General features: G+C 44.4%; 1 protein-coding gene across 1 annotated transcript in view; it reads right to left on the bottom strand.

Annotated features, from left to right (window-relative positions):
• SOS1 (SOS Ras/Rac guanine nucleotide exchange factor 1) overlaps positions 1-15,437 on the bottom strand; it is a 102,422-nt gene that overhangs the window by 2,720 nt on the left and 84,265 nt on the right. Inside the window, exons 16-21 of the mRNA XM_066595851.1 lie at positions 10,076-10,238; positions 8,593-8,710; positions 7,034-7,206; positions 6,777-6,893; positions 3,877-4,141; positions 1,037-1,155 (exon numbers count right to left, since the gene is read on the bottom strand). Of these exons, the coding sequence (XP_066451948.1) occupies positions 1,037-1,155; positions 3,877-4,141; positions 6,777-6,893; positions 7,034-7,206; positions 8,593-8,710; positions 10,076-10,238 (955 nt within the window). The remainder of the gene's footprint in view (positions 1-1,036; positions 1,156-3,876; positions 4,142-6,776; positions 6,894-7,033; positions 7,207-8,592; positions 8,711-10,075; positions 10,239-15,437) is intronic.

The raw sequence follows: 15,437 nt of genomic DNA, 5'->3' as shown, positions 1-15,437 counted from the left end.
AATCAGTAACGTCAACCAGAACCAGACCCAACTATAGTCAAGGAAAGCAAAGTGAGTGGGATGGCACCTACTGGAAAGCAGTTTGAGAGCCATATTACTTCATACTTAAAAACATCAAGTAATATTTCTAAAAAGGAAGGTAGAAAATATTTTTTTTTAGTAACAATATAAATACAGTAATGCCTCTCACACAGGCGTTTGTAGAAACGCGGTGTTTTTCAACACAACATTTACTGCGGTTTCAGTAGCATTGTCCTGCATTTCTGACAACATTTTGGCTGCGTTTTCAGCACAGCTGAACGCAGCCAAGGAAGCTGAAAAAAAGCAATACTCACCTACCAGACGCCGTCCGGGTCCCTGTCGCTGCTCTCCAGAGCTCCTGCAGGCTTCCCATGCAATTCACTTGTCAGCGCTGACAGAGCATCTATTGCTGGTAATGGGGCATCTATTGCTGGCTGCCTCCAACAAGAAATTGCTCTGATTGGCTAAGCCAGCGCTCGAGAACCAAATCAGAGCCAGCGCTCGATGCACCACTCACATCCATTGGTTTATCGAGCGCTAGCTCTGATTGGCTGAGCGCGGCACTCGTTAGCCAATCAGAGCAATCTCTTGCTGGAGGCAGGGTTTTCAACCCTGTTACCAGCAAGAAATGGTCACTGAAGCCGATAGGGACCTAGACGACACCCGTTTCTTTCTTTCTCAGGTAGTGTAGCTAGGGCATTTAACACTGTCAAAAACGCGGCACCAAATGGTGCTGTGTTTTCAGCAGAGCTAGAAACTCTACGCATTGATTTCAATGAGCAATGCACAGCGTTTAAAAACACTGAAACACCCCAAAATAAAACATGCATCACTTGGTGCTTGAAAATCGAGCGTCTGTCAGCACCAGTGTGAACCATACAAGAAAACAATGGGAGCGTTGTACAGTGCTAAGCGTGGTGCTGAAAGAGCCGCGATAATCGTGGTAAGAAGCGCCTGTGTAAGTGGGGCCTAAAAGTGAAAAGAAAAGAAAATATTCTACTACTTATTCTTTTACCTTTGATGGGGACGACTCTGTTGGGGCAGATTCTGGTCGCCTGCGTGGAGGAACTGGTGGTGGAACTTGCATTTCATCACAGTTCTTAGGGAAATTAATTGAAGAAACAGATGCAGAACCTGAGAAGGATTCCAGCAGAAGGGTTAGTGCACGGTTTACAACTGTGAATCCTGAAAGTTACAGATATATCAGCATGGCCTAACATGTGACTACTTGGTGGCAGTACCATGATCTCTACAAGTGTACAGTAGCTCGTTAGTTCTGGAATTAAAAAAAATGAAAGGCTCCATTATATACAATAGGGGCCGATGATTCAAATAAGAGTTGTGCAAAAATGAACAAATTGTTCAGCGTAAACATGACCAACAATTGGACGACAAACGATAATTTGTTCACTTATTATTGGACATTCATTTTAAGCAGGCATAAAAATCATCTTTAGTAGTTTTTCTGTGGTTCTCTGTTGGAGGCGATCATTCAGTCATTCACAAACCATTCCAAGACTCACGACCAACGATGGCCTGAACAACTGACGAAAAAATTTAAGCTTTATGATCAGCGGGGGGCTCAGCAATGAGACTCTCACTGATCCCAAGAACAGGGGTACCATGTTCCCCCTCTTCTTCATTGTGGGCTTTTTACAACACCCCACTGCAGTGATAAGGAGATTGAATGGAGCAGTGGTCGCTCAAGCATGCCGCCACTCCTTTAATTTTTTACGGAACTACCAGAGTTAGCCGAGTACAAGTGCTCTGCAATTTCCATCAGCCCCATTGTTATGAACGGAGCAGCAGCCAGATTTACAGAGTCAGCACTCCATTCAGTCTGGCAGAAGTGACCCCGCAGTAATTGGAAGAGGGAGACACGGGAGCCCCGTTCTCAATGGTAGGACCCCCACTGATCATAGAGTTATCCCCTCCTCTGTGGATAAGGGCTAACTTTATAATTTGAAATAACCCCTTTAAGGACAACAAGAATATTTTTTGCCTCCCTGAATTCTAATAAAAACATTTTTATGGGCACCTCGGTGGATTATGATCACCATTTGGGACAAACCATATCCAACAGCAGAAATATACAAAAGTGCTGTATAAATTAACTGGGACAATTGGGAAAAACTGGTCTGGTTCTGGGAACAAGAAGTGAAAGAAACATTCAGAAAACTGGTGGAAGTGATGCCCAAGAGGGTAAAACAATAAACGCAACAAAAGGAGGGCATTTCTTGTGAAATAAATTAAACTATACCATTACTTTCCTCTCAGTATTTTGTTTGTCCCATTTAGGCTGCTAAAAAAGAGTTTGGTATGGTGTTAGCCAGTAGAGCAAAATGTGATTGTTCTCAGTGAGAGAAACCAAGTAATCTTGTAGATATGATACCTTTAAATGGCTCACAAAAATACACAATGTTAATACAAGCTTTCGGACCTATGCAGGGTCCTTCATCAAGGCATAATGAAATGGATCTGACGAGGCATACATTTTATATATATATTATATACACATACATACACACACACACACATTTATGAAAAGGCACAGACATGGATGTGATTAATTTGCATTTAAAAGAATACTAATCACAGAAATACAAACATAATTGTGAAGATTTTATGGTCCCTGAATTAGTGTTAGGAGATTATCAGGTCACCAGTGTTATCTGTGCTATAGATGTCTCTGCATTTATATTTGTGCCCCATTCAAACCAGTTTCAAAGCCTGATGAAGGGTCGTTAATAACCACCCGAAAGCCATTTATTATATCTACAAGATTACTTGGTTTCTCTCACCGAGAACAATCACACTTTCTGCATACTTCCCAGTCACGCATGAATCCTCTTGAAGAATTTAACCCTCTGTTGAAAGTGTCAAAGGTTGTTGTAAATTCATATTCCCAAATTCTTCTCTGCCGCTGGCAATTTCAAATCACAGCAACACAGAAGAATTTGCGAATATAAATTTATAACAACTTTTGACACTTTCAACAGAGGGTTTAATTCTTCAAGAGGATTCATGCGTGACTGGGAAGTATGAGATATCTATAGCACAGATAACACTGCTGACCTGATGATCTCCTAACGCTAATTCAGGGACCATAAAACCTTCACATCTATGTTTGTATTCCTGCTGCAGTATTCTTTTAAGTGCAAATTAATCACATGCATGTCTGTGCCTTGTCATAAGTATGTGTGTATATATATATGAATGCCTCTTCGAATCCATTTCATTATGCCTTGATAAAGTACCCTGAGAGGTCCGAAAGCTTGCATGAACATCATATATTTTTGCCATTATAATGTATCATATCTACAAGATTACTTGATTTCTCTTGCTGAGAACAATCACATTTAGGCTGCTTTCACATTTGCGGCGGGGGTTCTGTTTTCTTGCTCTGTTATGGGAGCAGGAAAGGGGAATCTCCTGGCAGAACGGATCAGTCTTATGATGGAACCGAATAGCACCAAACAGACCCCATTGACTTTAATGGTATCCGCTTGGTCTCCATTCGGCTGTCTGATATTTTATCACACAAGAAGTCTTGCATACACTGACTTTCTACCGGCATTTTGTGTCGGATCTGCGACAGAACCTCCAAATGGAGGTTCTTAATGCAGATGTAAAAGCAGCCTTGATCTGCACAGTATTGTGTGTATGTAACTTTATATGGTTATATTATATACATTTATTACACACACTCCAAATATGAAAAGCTGTCCAATTGTAGGGAGGAAAAATTGTACCCGAATTCTGTTTAGTAGAACTGTTCTATAAATTTCTTATCTATGTTCACCAATAAGTATCCACAGAAAGATCAAACGGTTGTTGATAAAATATGGAACCTACGTGAATGAAAAGGGCTTGAAGGGTCCGAATCAAAGACACTACAGACATCAGTTGTACTGGATGCGGCAGAAGGTGGAGGAGGAGTCAATGGTGTCCGGGGAGAATTTGGGGCAGATGCTGTACTTTCCGGTTCGTTCTCATGGATGCGACTGTAGCTGATTTTTCGAGGTTCCTGTTGTAAAGGAGTGGGGTGTCTCATGGTACCTGGTCTTGGATTTGATGGCCGCACACCAGGTGACTTGAGGGGATAAGTGTACTTTTTTTGCTGAGAAGAAAAAAGAAAAAAAATTAGTGCAATGAAGAAAACATGCAGACTGAAAAGCAGCATAAACAGGACTCGCATCTTTGAAAAGACCGCATTTGCAAACAATTTAGTTTACGATGAAGTAAGCTCTAAGCTGGACCTGGGAGAATCTATTGATCTCGTATATCTGGACTTCTCTAAAGCCTTTGACACCGTGCCACATAATAGGCTAATATACAAAATGAGGCAGCTCGGACTAGGCGAAAACGTGTGTAAGTGGGTAAACAATTGGCTCAATGATAGAAAGCAGAGGGTGGTAATTAATGGTTCGTACTCTGATTGGGCCACAGTCGCTAGCAGGGTGCCACAGGGTTCAGTATTAGGCCCCATTCTGTTCAATATATTTATCAACGACCTGATAGATGCCTGCACAGCAAAATATCAACACTTGCAGATGACACAAAATGATACAATATAATTAATGCAACGGAGGACAACGTGCGGCTACAAACGGACCTGGATAAACTGGGGGCTTGGGCATAAAAATGGCAAATGAAGTTCAGTATTGAAAAATGTAAGATTATGCACATGGGCAGCAAAAAGGGAAATCACCAATATTCACTTAATGGGGTACCACTAGGGAGAAGTGATATGGAAAAAGACCTGGGGGTACTAGTGGATAGTAGGCTAAACTGGAGTAACCAATGCCAGTCAGCTGCTGCAAAGGCAAATAAGGTCTTGGGATGCATTAAAAGAGGTATAGGGGCGAAGGACGAGAACGTTATCCTTCCATTATATAAGGCACTTGTCAGACCTCACATGGAATACTGCGCACAATTCTGGTCACCGGTGCTCAGGAAAGATGTCACAGTGCTTGAGGGGGTTCAAAGAAGAGCAACTAAACTGATACATGGAATGAAGGGACTGGAATACCCAGAGAGGCTATCAAAATTGGGACTATTTACTCTAGAAAAAAACGGCTATGGGGCGATCAAATAACTATGTATAAATACATGAGGGGACAATACAAAGATCTCTCCCATGATCTGTTTATACCCAGGACTACGACGGTAAGAAGAGGACATCCGTTACATTTAGAGGAAAGCAGGTTTCATCACCAACACAGAAAAGGGTTCTTTACTGTAAGAGCAGTTAGACTGTGGAACTCTCTGCCTGAGGACGTGGTGATGGCAAAATCAATAGAGGAGTTTAAAAGGAGACTTGATGTCTTTCTGGAGCGGAAGGATATTACAGGATATAAATCTTAGGTTAATTGTTAATCCGGGTATACAGCAGGTAAGAACCATTAGGGGTTGATCCATGGATTAGTCTGATTGCCATTAGGGAGTCGGGAAGGAATTTTTTCCCCAAAAGGGCTAATTGGCTTCTGCTCTTGTTTTTTTTTTCCTTCCTCTGGATCAACACAGGAGGATAGAAGGCTGGACTACATGGACATTGTCTTCATTCGGCCTAACAAACTATGTTACTATGTTAATACTAGATATATGCAAATTTGCCTCAAGCCGACCAGCATAAGATATCCTTGTCCTTAGGTAATGTAGGGGTACTGCTCTGAAAAGGATGCCAATATACTGTAAATGCATCTTGGTCAATCCATTTAATTCACCCTACAAAACCCAAATTAGCCAGGATATATAAACTGGTTTGTCAAGGATTATGGGAATGGCATGAGGTAAAAGAATGGTGATAATGGCCACAGACTATGTAATCAAGAAAAACTCTTGTTGGGCTGCGCTCATTTTGTTGGCCAGTCAATCAGTGCTCGAAAATACAGTACGTAAGTCAATCACAAGGGAAGATTATTGAACACTACTGTTGCCATTATGCACATCTGTGGACTAAAACAAAACCTCTCTAGCATCAGTTGTAATAGGGGAGATCATTCTGTTGGCATGCCATACCTGTATACAGAATTGGCACATTCTGACAGGTAAGTATAAGCTATATACGTAACTTAACGCTCAATGCACTGAGCGGTGGCTTCCAGCTCTGACACCGAGGGAATAGCAAGGAAGGTAAGTATAACACTTACTTTCCCGGACTCGGTGGGTCACCTACTTTTAGCCCAAAGCTTAGCTCATGGGGCAAACGTAGGTGATAGAATCTCTTAAAGGCTGATAATTCTACAACTTTCCCATGTAACACAAAGTTTTTTATGTTTTTTTTTACCAAAGCTAAGTTACCGCTTGCTGCTTATCGGGAAAATTTTCACCATTACCATTTTTACCTTGATAGAAAAAGAGTCTAGCATTTTGAGAGTCAAGAGATTGCCATGCAAGAACCCCCGCCATCCACCAGGTCAGAAAAGAACGATAAGTGGGCACTGACTACCTGAATTCCCACAGAGAACGAGGTGTTCCAGGTTTCTGACTAGAGAGGTGGCTATGTGTTCACAAACCACAAAAATGAATCGGACAGTCAGAAATAAGTGACCGTTCCCAACAGTCCCACTATTGGAGTCAAGAATGGCTTATTCTAGGTAATGTTGGGCTCCAATTCCTGGACTCCCAGAATTATTGGACAGGCCATAAATGTGAAATAGTTGTGATTGCAGACTTATTGTAGTAATAATTTTCAAATCATATTAATGGATTCTATCTAAAGAGGCCATTTTGAACAATTAATGACTACTTACAAATCGTGGCAGAGTCTTTGCATTTCTTGGCTCAATTTCCAATGACTTCTTAAAGAGATAATCCTCAAACTCCTTCTCGGCGATGTTACCCATGGGATTCAGATTTTCAAAAAATCTCTGAAATTAGTAAAATTTTTATTAGTTTGCAAAATGTGAAATTCTTTATGGAAGCTGTGTCTTATACCTCCATGGTCTCAGACGAGAGACCCCCAGTAAGAGGTTTGCTGCTTGTTCTCAATATACACATTAATACCCACCCGCATGTCAGCATCTACTTGTAGACAGTATGGCTGGTTCTGGTACTGTTGTATTTCCCCTGTGATTTCAGCAACTTTCCTCCGTTTGCTAAAATTCACCAGTTCTTTCCCGTGTCTCTTCAGAAAATCAGGATTGCCTTCTTCAGTTTTTAGAATGTTGGTCAAATAAATTCCTGAAGATAAAAGTAAAAATATTTCAATATTTAAGCGACTATTGACCATTTGAACATGTTGGATATTAAAGGGGTCATCCAGGCAGCTGAAATACACCAGGGTCAGAGTGAAAGCGCTGCTCCGACTTCTGTGTAGCAGCTCATTATTGCAGGAGCAGCTCTCACTGAAATGAATAGAGCTGTGCTTGTAATTGCAGGCTGATTTCAATGAGAGCCACTACATAGGGGTTGGAGCATCGCTACCTCTCCGACCCCGGTATATCCCGGCAGGCGCTATCTGGAAAACCCCTTTAAGCTGTCCATTTCAGTGTTTTCCCGGGGTAAAAGTGGCCAAGAGGTGCCTGGAAGCCACTCAGCTGAGCCAATTGGTCATGTTTAGAATAGTGTTTTCGACTTTTTCGCACAAACAGCATTGCTTATAGTCAGTTTGGCGCTTGAAGGAGGTATAATTATATGTGGTAGTAGTGGCATCATTGGAGCATAAAAAGTACTCACAACTCACATTATGACTTTGCCTTATAATGTGGGAATAATTCAGGTTCTAACAGAAAAAACTTCCCACTTCTGGAAAAAGCAGAAAATTGCAATTTTTTGCTCCTGTAGACATTACATCTTCCAAATTATCAGGTTCAGCTGATAATTTAATTCAGAATACACGATATAGCAGCTTTTGCCACATGGTGACAGCTCACTGGCCAGTTACCTAACAGTTATTAACAGTAATCAGTTAAACTCTTGTTACCTTTAGTCTCATTAAAAGGGTTGTCCGAGTACTTTTACTACTGATTACCTATCTTCAGGATAGGTCATCAGTAGTTGATTAGTGGGGGTCTACCACACTGAATCCCTGTCACTATTGTCAGTGTGTACAGCACTGGAAGTAGATAGCACTGTCAACATTATAGTGGCCCAGGTTGGTACTGCAGGCACAGTTTCTATCAAATTCAATGGGAGCGTGCCTACAGTACCAAGCTGGATCACTTCAATATAAAAAAAGAGCTATCTTCTTCCAGTGCCGTCTGTACAAACAGCAGTGTCTGCAATCAGCTGATAGGTGGGGATCCCCCACTGATCAACTACTGATGAGCCAACCTGAAGATCGGTCATTAATAGTAAAAGTAACAGACAATCCCTCTAACAGGAAACTACACTCTTTTTCATTAACCCCTGATTCATTAACAGGGAAGTAAAAATGACCCTTTATTCAACGTATCACTCCCAGGAGAGTATACAGTAATACGGCATTCTTGTAACGCACAATGCTGACAGAAGCTCTTCCTAAAACCAGCTCAGAAGAGCCAGGAACATGAAGCAATGACGTCATCGAACTCATCTGTTCCATGTTGGCGCTATACAAATAAAGATTATTATTATAGAAATGCTTACCGCAGAAAGGCACACATGGTGGATTAATTGACCTGAGTTTAGCCAAATATTTCTTTTGGTGGTCTTCACTCAATTCATGAGCTTCTTCTAGAATCTTCCTCTGACGACTAGGAACTTGCTATACAGAAGTATAAGGTAAAATACATATATATCACTAAAAGAATGAATATCAAGTGTTACGCGACATATATGCTGAACAAGAAGTCAAAGACACACTAGAAGGACGCCTTCACACAAGCGCCAGCGAGTTTGCACACGCATGAGAGTAGTGTTTTTGCAGAAGAATCTTTTTTGCGCATGCATTGGCGTATTTTATTGTACTTTTCCCGTCCACAAGATATGTTTATCTGACTTCTATGGGGACATTTGGTGCGTAAATGCACAGAAAAATAGAACATGTGCAAATTTGTTTTTCCTGCGTGACCGAAATGTACGCACCAAATACGAAAATGTGAAAGAACCCATCGAAATCAATAGTTCTATTCTCTGCCATCCATGTGAAGGGGGTTGAAGACTAAGGAGCATCCTGGCATGCAGCGCTAGATTTGCATTCAAAATGACAGACACCTCGACGGGACCTGACCAAACCCTGTGTAAGTCCATGCTCTGAGTATCTGAGACCGGACACTGCAGAGCAGGTTCTGTTTAGAATGCAGATATAACAAAAAGAAGCCGGACAAAAAAAATGAAGAAAAGGTTATAGATAAATCAGTAAAATGTGTTTGAATAAAAAAGTGATGGAACCACAGTACAAAATCATAACGGTACAGAATTGATATTTGGTGTCCCCTTAATTGTTACAACTCATACACTAAATTTAACAGGGATTTAGAGGATATACAGGGTTATTACAAATGATCTGCCTGATTTGAACCCCTCATAACTCCGTTTAAAGACACTCAGATACATAAATTTGATATCAATGGAAACAGAAGTTTCAAATGTTTTGTTGCACATCATCAAAAAAGCTCTCCTCTCTTCTTAGACAGCCACTTTGTCTGATATCCCACTAGCAAGACTACGGCAGAATAAAACTTTTTGGGCCTCATTTAGCAAAACTGTCTAAGCAGCTTGAGAAATGAAAGCTGTGCTGTGATTGGTTGGGCAACAAGGACCGTCTGGCTGTTAAGAGAGCTTTGCTAAAATGAACATTTTTGAGTTCCTGTTTCCATTAATATCACATTTATGTATCCGTGTGTCATTAAACACAAGATATGAGGGTTTCACATTGGGAAGATCATTTGTAATAACCTTGTATACAGTAATACAGGCTGCAAATAAACTTTTAATGTAGATTAATTGTATACGATAGCAGGTAATTATAAAGAAATAATATATGCCATATTGTTGCCTCCCCTCTAATGATGCCGACAGTGAGGTATCTACACTTTATATCGCCCAGTTGGCAGATGCTCTCTAGTATAACACACTATGAGAGTCTAGGGATAAACAAGACATACTGACCATTATTAAGTGCACTTACCTCAAAGGTGTTATCAAGTCTGTAAATCGGTGAGGAGTTCATGGCACTTACAACTTCAAGTACTCCATTAAAATTATTTAGCTCTTGAAAAACTTGTAGGATTTCAATGATACGACTCACAACTACTACCCGCTCCTCAAGGTTTTCGGTTTCTACAATACACCTGGGGGGCAATGAAGAGGGGAAAAAAGGGCAATTTTTGAAAGTCAAACTACAAAAAACTGAAAATTCAATATGAACTTTATATAAGCGGTCATTTCTGCATTAAATGAGCAGCAAGTATGGGTGGTGTGGAGAGATGGGTCAACAAATTGCAGACTGTGAGTTTGCACCTTTTCCATTACTGCACAGGAAGGTGTTGGGTACTGATGTGGACACCGGCTTTGAGTATCTCAAAAACTACCTTTGCAAGACCGTGATTGTCCGGATGGTCTAACAGCAAGCAAACTGAACAGACTACTTGTTGGCAGCTTAGAAACTACTAGAACTGCACATTCAATTTTATGTATAAATGAGCAAATGTCTACATGTAAAGCTACATCCAAGCCTTTGGACATGGCCTATACCAGGGGTCCCCAACCACCGGGCCGCGGACCGGGGCCGGGCCGTTAGGTGTTTACTGCCGGTCCGCGGCACCGCTGGGAACTTTTGTTCTAAAAGGAACAATCCCGCGGTCCCTTTAGCAGCGCTCTGCGCTCTCACACTAACCTGCTATAGTGTGAGCGCAGAGCGCTGCTGAAGGGGCCGCTTCCACACATAGCAGGTTAGTGTGAGCGCAGAGCGCTGCTGAAGGGGCCGCTTCCACACATAGCAGGTTAGTGTGAGCTCAGAGAGCTGCTGAAGGGGCCGCATATATTGTACTTCAGCCGCACTTCAGTAGCGGTGAGCGATTCCAGCAACCTCATTGGTTATTGGGTACACACCCTCCACACCTCAAACTGGGGGGTGTGTACCCAACAACCAATGAGGTTGCTGTAATCGCTCTCCGCTACTGAAGTGCGGCTGAAATACAATGGTCCTTGCTGGTGTGGAAGCAGCATGCCGCAACCAATCACAAGGCGCCTTCTTGAAGCGCTGAGGACTGCAGCACCAAACAACAGAGCGTCCCACGAGTAGGAGGAAGAGCCGCCTCTGTGCAAGCAGCAGCAGCCTCCGCGCCTGTACACCTCTTAGGACCTAGGTCAGTTTTCAAGGTAATCCTGCCGGGGAGGAGGGGGGAGATAAATTATATGCTGCCCTATGTGTGTGCTGGGGGGGGGGAGTAAATTATAGGCTGCCCTATGTGTGTGCTGGGGAGGGGGAGAAGTAAATTATAGGCTGCCCTATGTGTGTGCTGGGGAGGGGGAGAAGTAAATTATAGGCTGCCCTATGTGTGTGCTGGGGAAGGGGGGGGGGGGGAGTAAATTATAGGCTGCCCTATGTGTGTGCTGGGGAGGGAGTAAATTATAGGCTGCCCTATGTGTGTGCTGGGGAGGTAGTAAATTATAGGCTGCCCTATGTGTGTGCTGGGGAGGTAGTAAATTATAGGCTGCCCTATGTGTGTGCTGGGGAGGTAGTAAATTATAGGCTGCCCTATGTGTGTGCTGGAGAGAAGTAAATTATAGGCTGCCCTATGTGTGTGCTGGGGAGGGGGAGAAGTAAATTATAGGCTGCCCTATGTGTGCTGGGGAGGGGGAGAAGTAAATTATAGGCTGCCCTATGTGTGTGCTGGGGAAGGGGGGGGTAAATTATAGGCTGCCCTATGTGTGTGCTGGGGAGGGGGGGGAGTAAATTATAGGCTGCCCTATGTGTGTGCTGGGGAGGGGAGGGAGTAAATTATAGGCTGCCCTATGTGTGTGCTGGGGGGAGAAGTAAATTATAGGCTGCCCTATGTGTGTGCTGGGGAGGGGGAGAAGTAAATTATAGGCTGCCCTATGTGTGTGCTGGGGAGGGGAGGGAGTAAATTATAGGCTGCCCTATGTGTGTGCTGGGGAGGGGAGGGAGTAAATTATAGGCTGCCCTATGTGTGTGCTGGGGGGAGAAGTAAATTATAGGCTGCCCTATGTGTGTGCTGGGGGGAGAAGTAAATTATAGGCTGCCCTATGTGTGTGCTGGGGAGGGAGTAAATTATAGGCTGTCCTATGTGTGTGCTGGGGGGAGAAGTAAATTATAGGCTGCCCTATGTGTGTGCTGGGGAGGGGGAGAAGTAAATTATAGGCTGCCCTATGTGTGTGCTGGGGAGGGGGAGAAGTAAATTATAGGCTGCCCTATGTGTGCTGGGGAGGGGGAGAAGTAAATTATAGGCTGCCCTATGTGTGTGCTGGGGAAGGGGGGGGTAAATTATAGGCTGCCCTATGTGTGTGCTGGGGAGAAGTAAATTATAGGCTGCCCTATGTGTGTGCTGGGGAGGGGAGGGAGTAAATTATAGGCTGCCCTATGTGTGTGCTGGGGAGAAGTAAATTATAGGCTGCCCTATGTGTGTGCTGGGGAGGGGAGGGAGTAAATTATAGGCTGCCCTATGTGTGTGCTGGGGGGAGAAGTAAATTATAGGCTGCCCTATGTGTGTGCTGGGGAGGGGGAGAAGTAAATTATAGGCTGCCCTATGTGTGTGCTGGGGAGGGGAGGGAGTAAATTATAGGCTGCCCTATGTGTGTGCTGGGGAGGGGAGGGAGTAAATTATAGGCTGCCCTATGTGTGTGCTGGGGGGAGAAGTAAATTATAGGCTGCCCTATGTGTGTGCTGGGGGGAGAAGTAAATTATAGGCTGCCCTATGTGTGTGCTGGGGAGGGAGTAAATTATAGGCTGCCCTATGTGTGTGCTGGGGGGAGAAGTAAATTATAGGCTGCCCTATGTGTGTGCTGGGGAGGGAGTAAATTATAGGCTGCCCTATGTGTGTGCTGGGGGGAGAAGTAAATTATAGGCTGCCCTATGTGTGTGCTGGGGAGGGGGAGAAGTAAATTATAGGCTGCCCTATGTGTGTGCTGGGGAGGGGGAGAAGTAAATTATAGGCTGCCCTATGTGTGTGCTGGGGAGGGAGTAAATTATAGGCTGCCCTATGTGTGTGCTGGGGAGGGGAGGGAGTAAATTATAGGCTGCCCTATGTGTGTGCCGGGGGGGGGGGGGGGAGGGGGAAGTAAATTTTATGCTGCCCTATGTGTGTACTTGGGGGGTGGGGGGGTGGAAGTAAATTATATGCTGGCCTATGTGTGTGCTTGGGGGGGGTGGAAGTAAATTATATGCTGGCCTATGTGTGTGCTGGGGGGGGAAGTCAATTATATGCTGAACTATGTGTGTGCTGGGGGGGGGGAATAAATTATATGCTGCCCTATGTGTGTGCTGGGGAGGGGGGGGGAGTAAAGTATATGCTGCCCTATGTGTGTGCTGGGGGGGGGTAGTAAATTATATGCTGCCCTATGTGTGTGCTGGGGGGGGGGGGGGGGTAGTAAATTATATGCTGCCCTATGTGTGTGCTGGGGGCGGGGGGGAGTAAATTATATGCTGCCCTATGTGTGTGCTGGGGAGGGGGGGGGGGAGTAAAGTATATGCTGCCCTATGTGTGTGCTGGGGAGGGGGGGGGGGGGAGTAAAGTATATGCTGCCCTATGTGTGTGCTGGGGGGGGTAGTAAATTATATGCTGCCCTATGTGTGTGCTGGGGGCGGGGGGGAGTAAATTATATGCTGCCCTATGTGTGTGCTGGGGAGGGGGGGGAGTAAAGTATATGCTGCCCTATGTGTGTGCTGGGGAGGGGGGGGAGTAAAGTATATGCTGCCCTATGTGTGTGCTGGGGAGGGGGGGGAGTAAAGTATATGCTGCCCTATGTGTGTGCTGGGGGGGGAGTAATTTATATGCTGCCCTATGTGTTTGCTGGGGAGGGGGGGGGGGGGAGTAAATTACAGGCTGCCCTATGTGTGTGCTGGGGGGGGGGGGGGAGAAGTAAATTATAGGCTGCCCTATGTGTGTGCTGGGGGGGGGAGAAGTAAATTATAGGCTGCCCTATGTGTGTGCCGGGGGGGAGGGGGGAAGTAAATTTTATGCTGCCCTATGTGTGTGCTTGGGGTGGGGGGTGGAAGTAAATTATATGCTGGCCTATGTGTGTGTTGGGGGGGGAGTCAATTATATGCTGAACTATGTGTGTGCTGGGGGGGGGAGTAAATTATATGCTGCCCTATGTTTGTGCTGGGGGCGGGGGGGAGTAAATTATATGCTGCCCTATGTATGTGCTGGGGAGGGGGGGAGTAAATTATATGCTGCCCTATGTGTGTTCCGGGGGGGGGGGGGGGTTGGGAGATAGATTATATACTGCCCACTGCCCTATGTGTGTGCTGCCAGGCAGGGGGAGGAATATATTATACTGCCCTATGTGTGTACTGCCAGGACATTCTAAATGTCATAATTAAATAAATATGCACTAAAGTCTAACCCACTTCATAACCAAAGCCCCATATAACCAAAGCCCCGCCCATGTTCCACCCCACCCTGCCGGCCCTTGTAAAAATGGTCTTGCTGGAAGCCGGTCCCTGGTGCCAAAAAGGTTGGGGACCCCTGGCCTATACGACCTGTAAAACGCAATAAAGACATATGAGAGCGCCTTAGGATGGCCATACACATTAGATATAGATCAGCTAAATCCCACCTGACATGTTTGAAGGAGATAAGGATTGGGCTGTTCGATTTCAACTGCCCGATGCCAGAGGTGTCCTGTAGCGGCATCCCCCCTGCACTACATACAAGACACATACATGTACAATCTAGGTGAGAGTACATATGTATAACGGGGGAAGGGAAAGTCAGGAGAGAAACAGCTATTTTGTGTATGGGCAGTGCCCTTTCACATAGATCAATGATCAAGATGAACGTTCACTGACCTGATCACTGCCCCGTGTAAACAGCGCAACAGCCATCCAGCAAGCAAGCTAATGCTTGTTTGTCGGATGATGAGATCTTTTGTGCTACCGTGAAAATCGTTCCTGTCGGCGGCACATCTCACCATGCCGACAAGGATGGCGAGGATGAGCGTTTGCATGAATGATTGTTTGTCCCCCATGCAGTCTGAATTAGCCGGTGTGAAGGCTATTTATAAACAAGCGCCAATCGGCATTCATCAGCTGGCTCATCCATATACAAAGACCTCCAGTCCAATGAAAGGCGATTCCAGTTACTTGTTTACTAGATAAAATGTCAGATATAAGGTTGTTTTCTATATTTTGAGAATTGTTTTTATAACCCAGAAAGGAGCTTCAAGGGGTGTCTGATTAAAGAGGTTTTCTGTGAAAATACTACTGATTACCTATCATCATTGTAGATCATCAATACTAGATCAGCTCGGATCCCCTGCTCGGGACCCCAGATGATCAGCTGTATGGACACCCTCTGGCAGAGCCA

The sequence above is a fragment of the Eleutherodactylus coqui genome, chromosome 3 (genome assembly GCF_035609145.1).
Source record: "Eleutherodactylus coqui strain aEleCoq1 chromosome 3, aEleCoq1.hap1, whole genome shotgun sequence".
NCBI lineage: Eukaryota > Metazoa > Chordata > Amphibia > Anura > Eleutherodactylidae > Eleutherodactylus > Eleutherodactylus coqui.
This window is presented reverse-complemented; position numbering and strand designations above follow the sequence as displayed.